The following is a 21,716-nucleotide window of genomic DNA, read 5'->3' as shown; positions in this document are numbered from 1 at the left end:
TCGTCATTCAAAATGTTTTATTGAGTCAAACGTGTTCACCAACATATAGCTGACGTATTTTTCCACCCTTTGCAGGTAACTAAGTGTTAATAGCATTAACAAGGATTGGAGTCTTAAATATAGAAGTACGTACAAGATGGCTGTTTTTGATATATAATCCTTGTAAAATGAAAACATATCTTGTGTAAACTAACACTCGGGTATTTAATTCCCGAGTAAAATTTTCAATGTAAATTAATATTATATTCATCATAAAAGTCTTCCGCTAAAATTAAACTCTGATATATTTACAAAACAGGTACCAACTTGTGGTCACACGCTTAGGCCCTAAGTGTGGGTGTGACAATAAATCTAAAATTAATTGGGTCGCTTGGCAAATTGTTATTGCTCCCATCGAAAAAGGGGGGCTTGGGTTCGGATCTCTAAAAGACGCTAATCTCGCTTTGCTTGCAAAATGGTGGTGGAGGTTCAAAAATAAAAAGGAAGGGTTGTGGAGGAAAGTAGTGTGGTCAATTCATCATATGGATAACTACTGGAATTTTATTCCTTACAGTTTGTCGATTCTGAGCCCGTGGAGGAGTATATGGAAGATTGATTCAGATTTGGATCCAATGGGGCTTAGTATGCGATCAGAATTGAGATCTGTAGTCGGAAATGGGGTAACCTTAATGTTCTGGTCCGATATATGGGTTGGGGAGGAAGCATTTCAGGTTCGGTTCCCGGGTCTGTATTCATTAGAAAATAATAAGGCGTGCCAAGTTTCAGACCGTTTGGTTATGTATGATGGAGAAATATGTGGTGTGTGGGATTGGATAGTAAACCCGATTTCGGCAGACGAGATTGAGGAGCTTAGAAATCTGTTGAGGATTTGTGAAGGTATTCATTTAAGCAATGAGGGTGATAAAGTATGCTGGAGTTTAAACGATAATGGGATCTTCTCTGTTAAAAGCATTAAGGGGAAGGTGGAAGAGATCCGATACCCGTCGCCGCTAAACACATTCACGTGGAATAATTGGGTTCCAAAGAAGGTATCTATACTCGCTTGGCGTGCAGGTTTGGAGAGGCTACCAACTTTGGTGGCTTTAGCAAAAAGAAATATATGTTACGAGTCGGTTCTTTGTCCGATATGTGGGGAAGTGGAGGAGACTGTGGAACATATGTTTTAATTCTTGTCGATTTGCACAAGACGTATGGCAGGTGATATTGATGTGGTGTGGGGCCCATTTAGTTTACGCGTTTTGTATACAAGATCTGCTAGATCTGTTTAAATATTCGAGGTTCACTTCTTTTATAAAGAAGGCGTTCCACGCGGTTTGTCTTATAACTATGTGGAGTATTTGGAAGTTGAGAAACGATGTGGTGTTTAATGGGAAGCCGAGTCAACTTGCGAGGGTGGTGGGGGAAATCAAATCTCTTAGTTTTCTTTGGATTAAGAACCGCTCAAAAAAGCTTAACATTTCGTGGGAAGATTGGACGAGGTTTCATTTGTAGTTTCGTATGATGTTTGTTTGTTTTTTTTTATGGTGAGTTGTTGTTTTGTTAGGTGTATCTTTGGGTTCTATTTATATATATATATATATATATATATATATTTTAGTTGGTTGTTGGAAAAAAATACTATTCATACGGGAAGCCAGTTACTTTGTGACACATGTACAAGGCATTGCAAATTTCAAGGAGACAGATAACTGAATGCTTCGTTGTCTGTATCTGTATCCTCTTTTGACTTTAACTTTCATAGGCGACGAAGATGAAAGAAACGAAAGCCGTCGATTGATGTTGGATCTTGACCACGCTAACATTGATTCCGGCGCTGCTTGCTAATCCCGACATCACTGATTATCGACTCTCTCCATGTTCGTCTCTAGCTTGGTATGAATCCTGATTTCAGTTTTTCTTTCGACTTCATCACCAGTAGAGTAGTTGTATGATTGTGGTGTCTTTTTTTAAGGCTTTCCTTATATCCTGTCTAGATTCGTAATGTGCTATGTTTGCACTGTATTATTTCTCGCTTTACATATTGTTTTGTATTGAGTTATTATTATTTGGTGGCTTATCGACTTTGGTTTCTTCTTTGAGTTGTTTGACTCAATAGTTGATTATGCCTTACCTTACTTCAACTCTTTAAAGTGTTCAATTGAAAGCATTTCATTCATATATGGGCAGTCACAATTAGGGTTGTTTTTTCTAATTCTTTCATTGACTTTTTAGATTGTTGTTATACATCGTATATTTATAATTGTTTGTTTGCTGCAGTTGGTTCTCCAATTAGCCCTTTCATTTCTAACTGGAAGCGTTTGATAGTTGTTTATTTTTATTTTTCGTTCTGTCTATGCATTTGTTGTTCTGATAAATAGGTTTTGTGGGATTTGTGAGCCATTTTTGCCTTTTTATATGGGAACAATAAGAAGGATGAAAATAAGATTATAAATTCATCTGTGACCACTTTGGCTTAGTAAACATAGAACATGTTTTTCTTTTGTTTTTGTTAGTTTGTTCTCTTTGTGTAAGTTGTTTTATTTGAAAGCTATAAGTCACATTTTATTTACCACTGCTAATTCTATTTATTTTCATAAATTCATATTTATGTTGCCTATTTGGTTTACACAAGAATGCGAGTGAGTTTACAAATTGGTTGACAAATTTTAGGTTTATATATGCTTTAGTTGTAATGTAATTTTGATTGCTTCTTTTGTTTCTCAGTTGCATAAAGGCGTGGCAATAGTATTATCTAAATGTTTGAAACACTAAGTTGTTCAAGGTTTATTGTTTGGTCCGAAGATCCGAATTCCATTTACGGAAAAGAATCAATCGGGTGGTGGATGCGGTGTCATCGAGTGGTGGATGCGGTGTCTAGGTGGTAATTAAATAGTATGTAATTATATAAATATCTTGAACAAATTTTAATATTTTTCAAGTAGAAAGATTCAACTGACTGTTGTTTTGTTGGCTGCTTTTTCTTGACAGAATTATAACGTGAGATGTCCAATATGTTCAAACAAGGGGGTATACTATCACACACAACAGATAATTATAACAACCTTTTCTTTAACTCATGGCATAACTAAAAGGGATATATCTTGATGGGCCAAAAATGAGTAACGTGACAGCACGCAGGTTCCGGTTTAAATTAAAAAAAAACCAGAGCCGGTTTGTCGGTTTTGACAATAGTAAAGATCGGAAAGAGAGGAAATGGGTCGGCTGCCAATTTAATAGCGGGTCAGATTTTTCAAGAAGGGAATTTTGGCTGTTTCCGCAGTTTGTTCTGATAATAGGCAGGTCAGCACCAATGTAACATTCAAATCTAAAACATAACCTAACGCATGTTGTTATATGAACTTGAAACAACTTCAGATGCAAACAAGCAACTCATGAGTGCCATATCAGCTAGACGTTTTGGAAGAAATTGAAAATGGTCGGAGAAGTGCATTGTTTTAAAGTTGTCACTTGTAATTTTTTGGCTTTTGTATTTTAGATGCTTATTATAAACAATGTAATTCAATACATACATATTTACTAAATTCAAATAGTTTACTTAGTAGTTTAATTTTATATAATTTTGTATAGTTAAGGCAGGAAGGCTGAAAGAATGGAACCGTCAGAGTACCGTCGCAACATGCGGGTAGGTTAATTAGTTGATCGATAGTTGGCGCTCGCCGCAAAGCGCGGGGTAAAAATCCTAGTTGTTTCTATAAATGCAACAAACAAATGTCAATAATCTTATAACTTGTATCTTCACTTCACTGCCATTTGATCATAATTGACACGAGATTTTTAATTATCTATTAATATCTTTAGCAAAATATTTTTAATCTTTGTTTTCTTTTTATCTCAACTGTATTAGCTCTAAACTTTAAAATATGAGAAGTGATAAAAGTGAGATTTTCTAACAATGCCAATGCATTTAATATATGATCAGTATGGATGTCAAATGCACCAATCAGCAGGCCTAGGCTTAGACCTTTCAATCCGTAAACCAGACAACATACTTTTGATTGGTGATTTCTCAAACTAGTCTCCTATCTTGTTCAAAGCCTTGTTACGTTAATACAATTTAATTTATTTCAGACCTAGGGAAGATCAACGAAACCGGTTCCTGGAACCGAACCGGTGGACCCGAACCGGACCCGAACCGGTTCCTACCCGATTTTTGTAGGAACCGGACCCTATCTGATTCAACCCGATGATCCGTGACCCGTTCTTGCATTTCTGAGTGGGGGCGGGTAGGAACCGGAACCGAACCGGAACCGGTTCTGGAACCGAACCATCCGGAACCGGTTCCTAACCGGTTCTAGCCGTTGGAAATCGTTTTTTTTGGCCGTTTTTTGACCGTTGGGGTCAAAAATAGCCCTTTTTTTGGCTCCCCCAAGCACCCCACTACTAGTATAAATAGGTATTTGGTGTCATGGGTTCATCACAACACTCAAAACGCAAACCCGAACGCAAAAAAATACAAAAAAACGCTATTACAACGTTTTGAGTTCTCTAATCTCTTGTTTTCTCTTCTTCTATATTCATATTTGTTGTTATGGCTGCCTCACAATCATCGGTTGGTCAAGGTTCCAATGCCGAACCAAGTTTCGTTCGTATTGTACCTCATAATCGTAATCAAGAGATTTGGTGCAATTGGGATTTGGTTGAATTGAGTGACCATTCATTGAAGGCTCGGTGCAAGTTTTGTGGGATTTATTTAAACCCACTTTCGAATTCAAATTTGAAGAAACACATCGAAAAACCGTATTGCAAGGCGTTGAAAAAGAACGTCGATTCGCAACAAACGCAAATGGATAGTGAAGGCGGAATATTTACATACCAAATTGATCGAGTTCAAGATCGTATGGCGAAGTTTGTGATTCAAGAAGCTTTGCCGTTTAGCCACTTCGACAACCCTCGCTTAACCGCCATGATTCGAGATACGCTTCAACCACAATACACTCACGTAAGTCGTCATACTCTTAAACGTTATTGTTTAAAATTGTGGAAGAAGGCCAAAGAGGTACTAATTGCATATTTTGAAAATATAAATACGGGAATAAACTTAACTAGTGATGTTTGGTCGGCTCCACATGGTCTACCCGAATCTTATCTTTGTGTCACCGCTCATTGGATAGACCCGTCATCGTGGGAAATGATGAAACGCATCATTGCTTTCGAACTCTTTGAGTATCCACATACGGGAGATAATTTGTTTGAAATTTTAGATTATGCTATAAAAACTTATAAACTAGAAAATAAAATATTTTCAATGGCATTTGATAACGCGTCGAATAATACATCGGCGGTTGATAAATTAAAATTAAAATATACGCCGATTTGCAATGGTGTATTTTTTCACTCAAGGTGTGTTGCACATATCATTAATTTAATCGTGCAAGACGGACTTGCTTTGGATGAGGTTACATCGGTTATAAACGATTTTAGACTAGTGATACATGAAGTTTTTAAGAAAAGTAAAAAAAGACAAATGGAATATAGAAAATTTTGTAAAGATACGGGAAAAAAAGCTTTGGGAGCTAATTGGGATGTACCTCATCGATGGAATTCCACTTGCATAATGTTTCAAAGTGCTTTGAAACAAAGAGAAACTTTACAAATGTTTCATTCTAGTCTTGCCGAGAATGATTTGGCAATCCCTTTTTCAAATGAGAAATGGGAAATTATCAATGACTTATCGACTTTTCTTGAAGTTTTTAAAACATCAACTACGAAACTATCGGGAACGTATTATCCGACAAGTCCCTTGGTTCTTTCGGAGTTATTTTTAATCGTTAACAATCTTAAAGAATTTGAAAATAAAAGTCCAATGTTTTCAAACATCATATTACCAATGAAGTTTAAATTAAAAAAATACTTTCTTGAATTGCCACCGGTTTTTACTTGCGCCGCCGCTTTAAACCTAATGTTAAATGTTACGGGGGTTGAATGTGTGATAGACGAAATTTTTTCAGCCTTAGATATGCATGAAGTTGACCCAAACTTTTCAACAGAGGCAAAAAATGATTTTAACTTGAATTTTAAATTTATGTATGACTTTTATTTAAATAAATATGGGTCAAACATACGCATGCCTATGCCGGGGGGGGGGGGGGTCTTCATCAAGTTCAAGTGCTACTAGAGTACGAGATCCCATGATTAGCCTTATGAACGCCGTTCGCAACGTAACGGCTAAAAAACAAAGGGGTAACACCCCTTCAAGCGAACTAGGAAGGTATAGTGCAAATGATTACTCTACCGGTTTATCCGAAGAGGAATATGGCACTTTTGATGTTTTGGCTTGGTGGAAGGTAAAGGAAACCGAGTTTCCGATTCTTGCCACCATGGCCCGGGATTTACTAACCGTCCAAGCTTCTACGGTAACTTCGGAATCCGCTTTTTCTCTTAGTGGCAGGGTAATATCGGTGAGAAGAACAAGACTAAATTCGGAGTCGGTGGAGATGTGCATTTGCTTAAAGGATCACTTGGAGTCAATCGATCATATTCAACACGTAACCACTCTCGAAGATGAAACACCACTTGATGTTCGAGTGCACGACGAACAAGAAGACATTTCTACAAGTAATTCCGAGGAAGAAGTCGCCGCTCAATAATTACGACGAACAAGAAGGCTTTTCTAGAAATAATATGTCACAACTTTATATTTATAAGTTTAATGTTTTGTTAGTTTGTTTTTGAAGATTTTAAAACATGTAACCTTTTTTTTTTTGAACTTCTTAAAGTAAATAAAATGAATTTTATGTTAATTGTTTTGTTTATTTTTCATGCTATACAAATACGAATCGTAGTTTAGAATCCAAATCGCAAACGAAAAATGAAAAAAAAAAAAATTTTAACACTGTAACCGGTTGGAACCGGTTACGGTACAGGAACCGGTTTAGGAACCGGTTAGATAGGTTAGGGGTCCGAGGGTGGGAGAACCGGTTCGGTTCCCTAACCGGTTCGAGCCTGGAACCGGTTTAAAAGGGGGTTTTGAATATAGGAACCGGTTAGGAACCGGTTCCGGTTCCTAGTCCCAAACCGTTTTGAACATGCCTATTCAAACCAACCGTTAGCGACTCTAACTTGACACCGGTGTATTCAACTACACTTCAGTGGTTTTAAAAGTTAGAAAAAACACAAATCGCTTTACTGAAACAACATTGAAACTTCTTTCACAACCTCCGGCAAATGTTGAATAGTTGCATGATTTTTGGGTGATATAAGTTTCCCAACAATCTAAAAAGGTATCTTTGTCTCCCCAACTTTAACCTATAATGACTTTGATTCAGAATCTAGTCAAACACTAACATTAACTTGATAAGTTCTACTCTCAAGTTTAATGTTTACAACATCCCTTAATTCAAGCTTTGCTCTTTTTCTTTCCCTTGAATACTTAGGTACAACCATATTACATTACAACAATAGCATGTCACAAAACTACACTCTGCAATTTACACTTAACTTCAAATGGATCTGGATCTATAACAAGCACAAAATCTCAGAACCATAAAAAATTTGGCTTCAAACCAGGCTTTTATATAATCTTACCACACACCGCGGAACCAATCACCTCAAACATGACAAACAAGATGAAGTTTATCAAAATTTCAAGACTGTTTAACATCTTTTCATCATATAGTTTCATCCTGTCCCTCCACTTCCCTGAGAGTTATCTCTCCCAGAAAGCTTTGAACCACCGTTACCATCTTTGTTTGTTTGACTTTGACCTTGACTATGCGCGCTCCCTGAAAAGCTCTGCCTCCAGTTACCAAACAAAGTACTCCACGACGTTTTTGATGAATTGTTTCTCAATATTTCAGCACTAAAGTCTTCTTCCCGTACAACCCGAAAAGGGTTTTCCAATGCTTTCAAAACATGAGCCATTTGAGGGCGTTTTGCGGGCTTCGGGTTTAAGCAAGACTTAGCCACTATGGCTACAGCCCATACCTTTTCCAGTAAGTCCTCGTCTATACTAGAGACTGATCAACAAATTTGGATACCAAATCTCTGTCATAGTTGTTGACCAAACTCAAAGTTTGGTCAATCCATTCTTTCGTGGATGTATCTTCTGAATTGCTGATTCCAAGTCTACCCGTTACCAGCTCAAGTAAAACTTTTCCAAAACAGTATACATCATACGCACAATTAGCAGGTAGCGATCCTGTTTGGTCCAAAATATAACAAAAAATTTAAGTTCCAACTTAACTAAAAATTTAATACAAAAGTAGTCGATGTGATAAAAATGTTCACATACCAGAAGGTGTTGATTCAGAACTCCTGCAACATTCACAAAGAATAAAAAAGTTATAAATATGTTGCATTCTCAAGATTGTGATAACATTCTGCTTATTATATAGAACATAAGAAATAACACTTACGATGAAATTCGCAGCAGCTTTGTGATGGCATTCTGATTATTATCAACTTCTTGAGCACACACTTCACTTAAGCTTCCAAGGCAAACTTCATATTTATTATCAAGTAGAATACTGCTTGCTTGAATATCTCTGTAAATCAAGAAAACTTGATGTCCCAAATATTTTTGTATAAACTATTAGTAACTGAAAAATCGAGTTGTTAAATTACCTATGAACAAATGGAGGATTGCAATCATGATGCAAGTATGCTAACCCTTCAGCAGCTCCTGTAGCAATTTTTAACCTCGTGATCCAATCCAACGACTGCAAACCGTCATCTTCCAAATCTGTACATCTGTACAAAGAATTTGATAGATCTCCATTTGGCATGTACTTGTACACCATATGCTTTTCAGTCTCATGTTCTAAGCAATGTCCCAGAAGAGGTACCAATCTGGTGTGCGTACCCTTACTGTACAACACCAATTCCGACATGTAACAATCTTTTCTCGAAGATCGCATATCAATTCTCTTAATAACTACTTCAGTTCCATCTTCTAACCTCCGTGAAAATATGTCTCCACTGTGTCCATGCTTAATGAGGTTTGCATCATTGAAACCACTTGTGGCTTGCAGCATTTGCTCATATGTAAATGAGTCCGTGAAGCTTATTAGATCAATTGAAATATTCTGATCATCAATCGCGGTTCCTTCTTCTTGAACCGGCTCTACATTTGCACTTCTTTAGCTTGCACTTCTCTTATAACATGGTTTTAGTATCAAAACCAATATTATAACTACAATTACAATGACTCAAGTCCACCAAACACTCCCGCGAACACATATTTCAAATCTTTGTTGCTCTTTCCTGAGACTGGAGGTGGCACTGGAGCTATGTAATCTTCATCAAAAGGAAGACCACTCAGAACATAGAAAGTATTACAATCAGTCAAACTCCTTTGATCCGGCTGTCCACGAAAGCAGTTTGTTGATAATAAAGTGTTATTTCGATTAACTTCTAAACCCTGAAGATAATTGTTTGAAAGATCAATCAAACTAGCATTTGGAAGACTGGAACTCAAGTTTCCATAAAACTTATTATTTGAAAAGTTTAAAGTGACGCCAGAGGCATTAGAAAACACCGTCAGGTCCGGAAGATTGCCAGTGAAGTTGTTGCTAGACACATCAAAAAAAACGATATCTCGCATATTCATCGTCAAATTATCAGAAAACTCACCACCCAAATCATTAAAACTAAGATCAAGTTCAACCAAATTATGAAGGTTCGCAAGCTGCAAAGGTATATCAGCAGCAAGAGTATTGTTAGAAAAATTCAACCTTTACAAACTCGAGAGCGAACCCAACTCGGGAGGGATCCTACCCGCACAAAGGATTTACATGCCTCTATAATATGCATGAGCAAGTCGTATAACGTTTATAAAGCAAGAGTGACGGTCCTACCCGCACAAAGGATTTACATTCCATAAAAATTCAAGTATTACAAGAATGGCCGGGTATCTACCCGCCTACAAGAGTGTAAATCTATACAAAAACATAAACCTATCCTAACAGTGGAAAGGGATCTAAAGGTTCAAGCTTCAGGATCACTCCCTCCAAACCCACTTGTACCCGCACCATCACTTGGCTGTGGCGGTTCAAGGAAGGTCTTGAGAATGGTTAACCCATCATCAGCAGCAGCAACTTCGTTCACCTTCTCCACCACTGGATGCGGGAAGGCAGCATACTGGTTCACTGCTTGGTCATAAGCAGCTTCAGTATCCACATCATATAAAGGGAAGTTGGAAGGCGGGATGCCCTTCTCAACGAACCCTAGACCAAGCAGGAAGCCAGCCTTTTCCCCATCCTCATGAGAAGTGTTGAGGGCTGCGCTCATGGCATCGTCATATGATGTATCCGTGAAGACCCGATGCACAACCTACAAAACAAAAATACAAGTATCAAAACCTTTTCTAAATACAAAGAAAAGCGTGAAGACATTATGAAGCTAAGCTTACCTGCGACAACGCTTCTCGTAGAAGCCATTCCTTGGTAACCAGAGCCTCCTGGAGGGCAGCTTGAGCTTGGTTACGGGCGCGTTCGGCTTCACTTTTGTTAAGGTTGGCAAGCAACACTTCCTTAGCAGTAGCCTCTTCAACGCCCTTTAGCTTACGCTCAGTATGGTCAAGCATACCCCTCTGGTCCAAGATTTCTTGAAGCTTCTTGGCGTCTTCCATGGCCAAGGCGTCATGAGCCTGCTGGAGCCTCTCTAATTTGGCTTTGAGCTCCTCATTCTCGGTGCGTAGAGGCTCAGCAACAGCTTCAGCCCTGGTGGCCCTCTCAGTTGCGTTCCGAGCGGTTTCCTTAGCTAACCGAAGCTGTTCGTTAACAGCTTGGACAGCCTTGGAACGGGCCTCGAGACGGGCCTGAACTTCAACCTCAAGGGCCTTGAAGGCCTTCTCCTTCTCCGCAGCAACGGTTGAGAGCCTCCTATTCTCCTCCCGGACAGCCCGCGCCTGAGCTACTTCTTGGATACGAGCTGCTTTTAACTTGTCGTTTTCACGACAAAGCAGCTCGACGCGCGGCTGCATCCGGGCAAGGAGAATTCGAAGCTCGTTTGTCAGCCTACCCTCCTGGTAGCTTGACATAGCTTCTCCCAGTGCACCACTGGGGGCGGCGTGGCGCGCCCACTCGACGCAGTCCACAGCCGTCCGAAGGGTGGTTCCCCGGTGGATGTTCCACTGCGGAACAAACACCTCATTCGAATCCGACACTGCAAAAACAAAAAGCAGTTAGGAAAAGATGATAAAAAAAAAATAATAATAATAATAATAAAAGGCCAAAGTAACCTTACGCACCTGTAGGGTCGACGACAGGCCTGTAGCCGCCAAACCTATCACCCGAACCTAACAGATATCCATCCAAGAGGTCAGGCAGATGGGAAGGAGGCAGAGATTGGCTAGACGCCCCAACCCCGGACATACCTGAAGGACCGACCGAAGTCGCCGGCGCCGGAGGAGGCATGGCGGAGGCCGCCGTGGTAGCGACCAACGGAGGTGAACTCACCGGCGGTGAACTCACAACCGCGGTCGTCGCTGCGGAAGAGACCACAGAAAAACTCACCGCCGGCTCAGTGAAAGAATCAGTGAATATGGCACTGATAACCGGCGGAGACGTCGTCATAGTTGGAACAGTTGCCTCAACCGAGTGAGCAACTGAACCAACTGAAGCAGGCGCAGCCGCCTGGGTCATCGCCTCAGGTAGGTTGACCAAACCTACCGTCATGGGTCCGGAGGTGCTCCTCCCCGCTCCACCCTGGAATGCGGTAGCATCCACGCATGCACAAAGAAGATATATAAGTATAATGGCGGAAAGTTATGCAGTTAAGATAAAGGAAGTATACTTACGGGTCCTTTTGAGTTTGAAGGTGCGAATAGGCGGGGACGAACCCGATGGAGCCGGCCTCTTCAGGCCGGTCACCGTCGTTGTACTAGGCTGCCCGGAGGTGACAGCTGTCTCAACCTCCGGAACAGTGGTCTCATCACCACCAGGGTTCCCCGCCACCTCTTCACTCTCGGTCTCCGACTCTGACCGATTCCCCTGATCGGCAGTGGAGGCAACATTCGCCTTGCCCTTCCCGCCGGCAGCCTTCTTCTTCCTCGCCAAGAAAGGACCATCTGCGGATTCCTCATCAGAAGATGACAAAATTAGAGGAATTCCCGCAGAGGTTTGAGCATTGAGAGGGCGAGGGTCAAAAAGTTCTTTACCTGGCCGCCTGGCGCTCAGGATCTCGTGGCCTGGCGGGTAGACCTCCACGAACCGATCCGCCGTTTGCTCAAGGATGGGCAACTCGTTCTCATCTAGAGCACGAGTACCCATCCGAGCGGGACCATCACTCTCCCGCGGCTGCAGGAGAGACTGCAAGTCGTTTCCCTCTGAAAACAAAAAGAAAAAACGGTTAAAACAAAAACCCTAAATTAACGGATAATATGAAGCATACCGTAAGGGACAGAGTTCAAACCGTATTCGACGACGATGGGAATCTGTGACGCCTCCTTCCACACCCGGCTCATCCCTAGCATCACCATCCCGGACTCCGCAAAGCGGTAAATCGGAGACTGGATCCGGGAAACCTTGGAGAACCATTCCGCATCCTGGTAGTTGGAGGCGTGAAGGTTCGAGAGAGCTCTCCCGTTCTTGAACGTCATCGCTATGGGGACGACGCGAGCGGAGATATAGAAGAACTCCCGCTTCCAAGATTGAAGACTGCGCTCGGTAGCGCAGATCTTCAAACCCTTGATCCGATTGACCAAGGTATACCACCCCTGGATGCACCTCCAGGAATAGAAGGTCATCAGGCGGTCAACATGGGGCTCCACACCCAGAATGAGACACACCCACTCGAAATGGCGGATCTTGGCGATCGCCATTGGGTGTACCTCAGTCAGATGCACACCGTGTCTCTCCAGAACACGGTATACAAACTTCGTCAATGGGAACCTGAGATTCCCATAGACGAAGAATGCAGCGTATACCCCTATCTTGTCCTTGGGGGCATCGTACACCGTCTGATGAGGTGCAGGAAACTCAGGCTCGAAAGACTCGAGCATGAACTTCCTGACGACGTATTGATAAAGGTCGACCGGAAGAGCACACTGGCACTCGCCAGCAGTACTCTTGTCATCCTTGTCCGACGTGGACGACGGATTCTCGAGGTATACATCGGACTCCTCGACAGTAACCTCAGGATCATGAGAAGACATGTTTGGGAAGTAAACAAGAACGATTTCAGGAGAATGCTCGACAGAAAATTTAGAGTATTCGCCGGAAATCGTTTAGAAGAAGAAGAGAGGTGAAACTGTGAGTTGAGATGCAACCTTTCCTCCCTTTATATACTCATCGCAATGAATGCGATGAATTTAATGCGGAAGAGAGAGGAAAACGCTGGTGCAATGAAACTATGACACGTGGAAAAAGCAAGCTGGCAATAGCTATTGACAGGACGCGTGCCGTAAACTTCGCGGCCACGCGCTCAAAAACTCGCGCCCACGCGCCTGAAAAAGCGTCTGGAATGACCATATACTGTCACGTCGTCATAACTTCCTGCACATCCTGACACTGTCAGAAGAAACCGTCGGACGACGTTTCAACAGTTTGGACTGTTCTTATCCTTTCACCAACTCTTCGAATTTCAAAAAGATTCAAAAAGATTCAAAAGTAAGCGGGACTATACCCCTTACCTTGGCAACCAAGTAACTATAAGACAGGTGCGAGTACAGTGTTAAGGCAAAACCCTTCACATACTTAGCACCTGCAGGGAATTGAAGCCAAGAATACCTCGGCGACCAAGTAACTATAAGACGGGTGCGGGTACAGTATCAAGGCAAAACCCTTCACATACTTAGCACCCGCAGGGAATTGAAGCCAGGAATACCTTGGAAGTAAAGTAACTATAAGACGAGTGCGGGTACAGTGTCAAGGCGAAACCCTTCACATACCTAGCACTCCGCAGGGAATTGAAACCAAGAAGGATCTTCTGGGCCATGCTTGCGGAAACGGGAATAACATCCCCGCATAGCGGGAACGTCGAGAACTAGATTGTTTGAAGCTCCAAGATGGAATTGGTTGTTTTAACATAATTGATCACTATGTTCAAAACTACCAAAACCTCATGGAGAATCTATACAAGTGGAACTCAACGCTCCTGACTTGCGAGGAGGTTACAGACCTACCCGCATCATACCCAAAGATCAAGCAGAAAAGTCAGGAATTTCTGCACGTGACATTAGGACTTCCGCGGGAAGAATCCCCATGGAAAACCTTAAAACTAAAAACTTTTCAAAACCCTTTGCTTAAGTCCAAAAGTTCACCTCACTTATTAACAATTCATGAGAAGAACATTGGACTGGGAGGACTTGAAGAGGTAGGTCCCAGCAGAGCCCAGTTGGACCCGCAAGACTCACCTCAAAAAGGGACGTCTGCGCAGAAACCAACTGGATCCGCAGGACCCACCATGCTCAGAGACGTGACGTCCTTACGTGCAGTACGCAAGCTGTTCCCACAGGAAAAGCCTCCCAATGGTGAAGTACCCCGCCTGTTCCCGCAGCTGCGGATACAAGCCATCAGGGAAGGCTACCTGCGCAGCAAGGCTACACGCACAAGGCACTTAACTCTTAAATAATTCAGTAATGTCACCTGAAGAAGGAGTGAGCAAGCCGGGAACATTCCCGCACAAAGCCGGGAACACTCCCGCACAAATGAGCCAGTCCGTACGATACTGGAGGATCTTTTGTACTGTACCTGACAAGGTATGGACAAAAGATCTGACCAAAGATACGACAGCTCACTGACAACAGTATGACGAGCAGCACGCTCTTGTACTGTATGTCACTATCAGCCGCTGCCTACTCACCAACCTGTCGGAGGACGTGCATAGCCTGCAGTTGGTGGAACAGGAATAGTACACAGCCGGCTTGGTCACTATCAGCCGCTGCCTACCAACCAACCACCAGCAAGGCACGTGCGTAGCCCACAGTTGGCAGAACAGGAATACTATTCAGTCGGCTGTACCTGCTTGGAAACCTACCTTCGGCTATAAATACTCCAACACCTTGGAATGGTATGGACACATTACATTACCTTATCACATCTTATCTTCTCTAGCAATCTCTTAATATACACTTATATTCAAAAGCAATCTAGTCTGATTCTCACGCCGGAGGGTGGTCACAAGGAGGTACCCCCCTCTCAGTGACGAGCTCACGGTGTCTGTTTTGCAGGTCATCAGAAGAACCATCTTTGCCGGACCTAACCCCTCGTGGGAAACATCTATTTAACCCCCAGATTATCCGTAATCTGCCCGGGGTCAATTAGTGTTTCTTCAGGGCTCGACAAGGAATTCGAAGATAAATCAAGAATCTTGATTCTTCTAAGAGCCGAAAGTGAAGAGGGTATTGACCCGGTAAGCATATTAACCGAAAGATTCAAATTTGACAACAAAGAAAGCCGGCTCCAAGAATCCGGGATACTCCCGGTAATCGAATTACCCGAAAGAAGCAAAACATTAAGTTTATCCAACGAACCAATCGACGGAGGAATTGGACCGGAAACTGAGCTAGACCTTAGGTCGAGCACCTGGAGTGCACTAAGATTTTGACCCAACCAGACCGGTATTGACCCAGGGAGATAAAACCCAGATGAATTAAAGGAAATTAACCCAGTACAGTTCATCAAGGAGTCAATCGCAAAGCTAGGGTTTCGAAGGCCGTATCGTGTTCGTCGTAAACCGGACAGGTTTTAACCGGTGAGAGTGCCGTTGGAGCATGTAACCCCGGTCCAATTGGTACATGGGTCGTGTTTCTTTGGCCAGTACTTGGCTTTAATTCCTAAAGAAGCTCGGAGATTGAGTAAGGCGGCTCGTTCTAGTTTCGAACTCAGTGGCAACGACTGAGTCGAGACCGAGTTAACCAGGAAGAAGAGGAAACAGAGATGGAGTGGTAATAATAATGATAATAATAATAATAATAATAATAATTTAACCATGATGAGAGTGAAAGCAAGGGGGTGTTGTTGATCATAGAGTCATAATAATAATAATTAGTATTATATGATGTTGGGTGTAGAATTTAGGCGCCAAAAAGAAGGGTGTTTTAAGAAAATGAAAATAAATGGAGTGTTTTGTGGGCGTATGTATATGTATGTATAGTGTGAGGCATTAATGGAATGACAACAATAATAATAAAGGTGAGTGGAATAAATAAGGATGTGGGAACACAAGAGCGTATAAGTGTGTGGAGGAGGAGGAGGAGGAGGAAGAAGGAGATTAAGTTGCTGGTTATAGTTAGTTGACTGACTGAACAACAATAATAAGAAGAAAGTAAACACATAATTAGTAAACCTTTCTAATCTGAGTAAGGTTACTTTTGGGGGATATATATATATATGTGTGGTTTATTTACAAAAATAACAAGTATTTTATTCAGGTATTGCGGTGGATCAGGTTAACTACATTATATATTTGAAAGCTATCGAGTATTGTGGCGGAAACATGGTTGGAAGTCGGTCGATATCGATTCGATTCGTTATGGTAAAAATTTTGTGGCAAAAGTTTCATTACCAAAGTTGAGAGACTAAAAGGGAAATATGTAAGTTGAAAGGTAAAAGTTTGGTTACTAAAGTTGGATGACAAAAAAAGGTAATGTATGAAACCAAAGTTGGGGCTAGAAAATATTTAAGTGAAACTTTTGTGTTAAAAGTCTAATAAACTAAAGTTTATAACTTAAGTTCAGAGCAAAAAGATAAATATTTAATATTTATATAGCAAAACTTTAACGAGCTAAACTTTTAAAGGCTTCTTTAGTTATATATAATTTTTTTAATGTCATACATTTATCTTAAAATAGAAGAAAAACGGACAAAACTAAATGGGACGATTTCCATCTATATTCCCTTCATAAAATTGAATGAGCCTTTATATCAATCAAATGTTATGTTGGATCTTGATTTTAGCTCTCAAATAATGTTTGCTTCTTTCTTTTCATATACACCACACGATTATCAGGATTATCACGATGATTACTTGAGCTAGATTTTGATCATACGATTTTACCAAGTTATTGTTAATCCGTTTTAACTTGTTACAAATGATCATTTCCCATGAATGGACTAAGTTGTTGCCAATTAGTAGTAAAATATTACTGATAGTTACCATTAATAATCAATTATGACTGATGATTAGTTTATGTGCTAATTTCTGTTAATCATGTAAATCTGAAACAATTTCTGGTAGCGTTTTAATAAGGCAACATACTTTTTTTCCAGTGAGACGCCACCAACTGCAAACCTCGCATGGGGTGTTAGTCAATGAAGTATAATATGGGGTTCATTTATTCCTGAAATTACAATAGCTTCTAACAAGTGTGTGCTTCACACATATCAGGCAACTAACTTATATCGAAGTATAATATCATATTTTGGTTTAAAGCAGATGTAGTTATACTTAAATGATTATGTTTACTCAAATATCACCAAAACATAGTATTCCAATAAGCAAATTATATTTTGGTCAAAGGTTATATTCACACTCCAAGAGTGAAGTGGATGGACTTGGTTTCTCCTATACCAACAAATTAATCTCAGTAGAGTTTTATTCATCCTATCTCAATATGGTTAAACTTGTGTTTCATTGTGAATGTCCTAAAATAGTTAGCATAATGCATTCATGTGCAAAATCCTATGGAGATATTTTGATTTAGTTCCGGATTATTTTATGGGAAAGAAAAGGTAAGGTCAAAATATGTAAACCAATACCACTCATGTTTTATTGTACTTATGTTTCTTTTAGTGGCCACTGACATTCATACAATGGTTTGTTGTGTTTTTGTTTTATTGGTACCAAACAATCAATATTGAGGTCATAATGGTAAAATGCATTATTTACTTGTACTTTTTGGTTATATCTTTCTGTTGGTAGCAATTACTAAGAAACCATATTGTTTGGTAAGTTTTAAGTTTCATTTAATATATTAATTATTGAAACTACTCTGTTAAAATAATATAATGCCATTATAAAAAACTTAAAATTTGATTTTGTGGTTTAAAGTGCAGCTATTGAGTACTATTTTAAACCTTTTTGTTAGAAAAACAATATTTAAAAACTTTAATCAATCTTAATGTTTTGAATTTTGATAATTACTTAATTAAGCTTGTATAACATGAAAAACACATGTCACTTAACACTTAATTGATCATCATTGGTCATAATTAAGTAAGATGAAGTAGTTAACGAAGATTACACAATCAAGATCAAAGATGGTGGAATTAACAAGTTTCAATCCACAAAGTGTTACATGAAGATATCTACATCAACAATGAAGATAAAGAAATTACAAGATTAATCTTTGAAGGATTATAAGTAACTTAGTCAAATTAAGCTGTTAACTTATATAAGCTTGGGAAAAGTTTACAAACGTAGAGTGAATTAGTTAACATTCACGTGACCTTTATATATCGGTTGTGTCTTCTCTAACCATAAACAACATATTTTAAAAAACATTAGACATAGTTAACATAATAAGCTAATTAAAGAAAAGATGATTTATTAATAATATTTTAGTAATTTCCGATTACGGGTGTAAGCAGCCTATTTGCTTTACTCAAAATCAATTTTTTTTAAACAGGTTTTAGTTTGTACTTTATAGAACGGTAGACTCACGAGCTAAACAATCCTATTAAGTTATATAAATTTGTTGTTTTTATAGTGATTTACCTGATAAAATCAAGTTCTACGAACTTTAATTTATAATAAAAATATCAGACAGTATGATTGATTAAATAGCGACAAAAATGATAGATGGAGACAATTTTAGGGGAAATTTGTAAAATATCAGACAATATGATTGATTATATAGCAACAAAAATGAAAATGGTAGTTAGACAATTTTAGGGGCAATTTTGCAAAAAGTAATCAATACATGTGAAAGGAGAGTGATGTGTGGATGGAAGGGCATTTTTTATTTTTGAAATAATGTGTGGAAGGGTAATGATTAATGATTTATGGTCGTCGAGAAAGAGTCAATGATTTATACATAAGTGTCCACTAGTATATTAAATTTTAATCAATACTGATAATCATACAACAAACTTGGAATAAACCATCTTATCTTATTGGTCCTTTTTGAACGACCAACAAAATTTTTTATTAAACTAGCAAGACGCTAGAACCGTCAAATACAACCACCAAAAACGAAGGCAAAGAGTGAAAAATACAAACTAAGCCTCTCCACCAAAAGCAAAACCATACAACACTAACAACAAATTTATAACCGAAACCTATACCAATCCTCCCAAGTTAACCCTCTTTTTTTGGATCTATTCTTGATCCAAAGGTAACTTAGTGATTTAATCTCTTCGAAAAGACTTTGAAAATGAACCGAGGCCCCATTGTGGACTATATCATTTTGTTTCTTCCAAAGACACCACATTGTAACTAGACAAACCGCATGAAAAGCTTTAGCTTTATCCTTTGGAGCCGACATATTCCTATGAAGTTCCACTAAATCTTGAACTCTAAATGCATAAATTGTAGGTACCTTGCACCATTGGGAAATCAAACATCACACCGCTTGAGCTACTTCACACAAGAAAAGAATATGATCGGCCGATTCCTCCTGCATACCACAAACCGGGCACTCGGTTGAACTTATCGGAATGCTCCTCCTAGCCAGAGCTTCAAAGGTCGGAAGTCTATTAAGCACGACTCGCCAAGCCACAAAACCCACCTTTTTTGGAATCCAATTTTTCCATTCAAAAACAGAAACGGGCTTGACTAATTCTTTCTCCACCAATATGCTTTTTAGATTGCGGACCGAAAACTCACCTGAGGGGTCACCGCACCAGAATATTTTATCCTTCCCGGGCTCGAGTAACACCTGTTGACACATAGTTAGCAACTCCCTAAACTCCTCCAAGAGAACCGGACCCACCGGGTTTCTACTCCAATCCCATCTTCCGCAAATCACCCCATCCACCATGAATAATCGATCAGCCACCGTGCACCTCTTCGACTTTTCAATTGAGAATAGGTTTGGAAAAAGGTCTTTCAGCAGCCCAACATTTAGCCAACAATCCAGCCAAAACCATGTGTTCTGCCATTTTTCACATCACTTCGAATCATCTGATTTAACTCTACTCCGGTTGGTTGAAGATCCAACGAAACTTTACCAATCTGCCCCATGGACCAGCCCAAGAGAGTCTAGCCGGAATACAAGACCACGACCGTGATAAGTGATGAAAGGACCATATAATCTTCCACCAAAGTTTACCTCTTTCTTTCTTAAACCGCCACCACCATTTAGTTAACAAGGAAACATTTATGTCTCGCAAAAAACCAAATCCAAGCCCTCCATACTCAACTGGAGCCGACACTTTATCCCAAGCCACCCAATTAACTTTCGACTTTTCTTCCGAACCCCCCCCCCCCCCCAAAAAAAACATCCTCCGCAGCCGATCTTACTTTCTAAAACCCCCATTGGCGCTTTATATAATGAAAAATAATACGTAGGGAGAGAGTTTAGAACCGACTTAAGCAAAGTAACCCGACCCCCGTATGACAAGGTTTTAGCTTTCCATTTAGAGAGTCTCTTCTTAAACAATTCTACGACCGGGTCCCACGAATCAATTAAGTTCATGTTAGCGCCAATTTGTAGACCCAAATGCTGAAAAGGAAATGACCCACCTTGCAACGTAATAGCATAGCCATCCTCGCTAATTCAGCCCCTTCCACCTTTATTCCAAAGATTCTATTTAGATAAAATAATTTTTAATCCCGACACCAAGTAAAAACATCGCAGAATTCTGCGTAGATTCAACACGTTTTGGTCATTCCAATCAGCAACAAAAACCACATCGTCCGCGTATAGAAAGTGAGATAAAACTAGCCCCGCCTCTCCACACTTCAGCCCCGAAAACAACCCCTTTTTAACAGTGGACTTCATCATCCCCGACAAACCTTCCATAGCAATGATGAACAGAAAAGGAGATAGTGGATCGCCTTGTCTAAGACCCCGAAAACATTGAAATTCCGGGGTTGGTGACCCATTATCTTATTGGTCCTAATGTTTTGTTTTTCTTTACATCTAAATTTCATATAAAAAAAATTAAATACACATCTGTCTTCTTTTAATAATATTTAAGCGATATATATAATAGTCAATTCCGAATGTACAATGAGAGCTTTTTAGAAGTCCTTTTCTCTTTATTATATATAGTAAGGCAAACAAAGGAAGCTCGTCTAGTGGGTATGGAGTATCGACTATGGCGTGGTTTGAACAAAACGTCTTATTTGTTTGTAGTTAGGCCTGAACTCGAACACAAAACACACGATATTTGAATAACTTGTTTGATTCTTTTCACTTTTTAGTTATCTATAATGAACAAAACTCACACAAAATACCAACCAATGCCGGTTTTGTTGAAGTAGGACAGGGTGGTCGACGGTCCTCAGCCCAATCATCACAGTAGGCCCGAAACTTTTATTCAATTGCTGGAAGAAGTCGATATCCTGCTACAACTGCAAAGAAATGGGACATCTCAGTTTCGAGTGCCCCAAGAACAAACCCGCTACTGGAGGCGCGGGAGGAAGCAGTCAAAAGAGCGAGCCAAAGAAGGGGAACGACAGAGTCTTCGCCCTTGATACGAAGAAAGCGGCTGACATGCCGGAAACCATCACCAGTACGTTCTTAGTTAACATCACGTATGCTAGAGTTTTATTCGATTCAGGCGCCAATCCAAGTTTGATAGATTATAACTATTGTAGTCTATTAAACGAACCTCTAAAGAAATTAAATAAAACTTTAAGCGTCTAGACCGCTAGTGGTGAAGTAGTTA

General features: G+C 40.0%; 1 protein-coding gene and 1 pseudogene across 2 annotated transcripts; both read right to left on the bottom strand.

Annotated features, from left to right (window-relative positions):
* Positions 1-7,149: 7,149 nt before the first annotated feature.
* On the bottom strand, positions 7,150-16,065 carry LOC143532034 (putative LRR receptor-like serine/threonine-protein kinase At2g16250; annotated as a pseudogene). The gene is made up of 5 exons (XR_013135108.1): positions 15,223-16,065; positions 8,563-9,737; positions 8,355-8,483; positions 8,231-8,253; positions 7,150-8,137 (listed from the first exon to the last, which is right to left on the bottom strand). The product of XR_013135108.1 is annotated as a putative LRR receptor-like serine/threonine-protein kinase At2g16250 (transcript).
* A 3,379-nt stretch (positions 16,066-19,444) lies between these two features.
* LOC143531996 (uncharacterized) lies at positions 19,445-19,861 on the bottom strand. Its single transcript, XM_077027161.1, has one exon. It carries the CDS (start codon positions 19,859-19,861, stop codon positions 19,445-19,447), a length of 417 nt encoding a protein of 138 aa, XP_076883276.1.
* Between the last annotated feature and the right edge of the window lie 1,855 nt (positions 19,862-21,716).

Source organism: Bidens hawaiensis, unplaced genomic scaffold (assembly GCF_021521415.1).
Source record: "Bidens hawaiensis isolate Kalapana, Puna unplaced genomic scaffold, B.hawaiensis_p1.1 tig00009327_1, whole genome shotgun sequence".
Taxonomy (NCBI): Eukaryota; Viridiplantae; Streptophyta; class Magnoliopsida; order Asterales; family Asteraceae; genus Bidens; species Bidens hawaiensis.
The sequence above is the reverse complement of the archived record's forward strand: the minus strand, read 5'-3'. Positions and strand labels throughout refer to the sequence as shown.

Coding starts and splice junctions, on each gene's coding strand:
- LOC143531996 (XM_077027161.1), bottom strand. CDS start 19,861: ATGGTGGATGGGGTGATTTGCGGAAGATGGGATTGGAGTAGAAACCCG.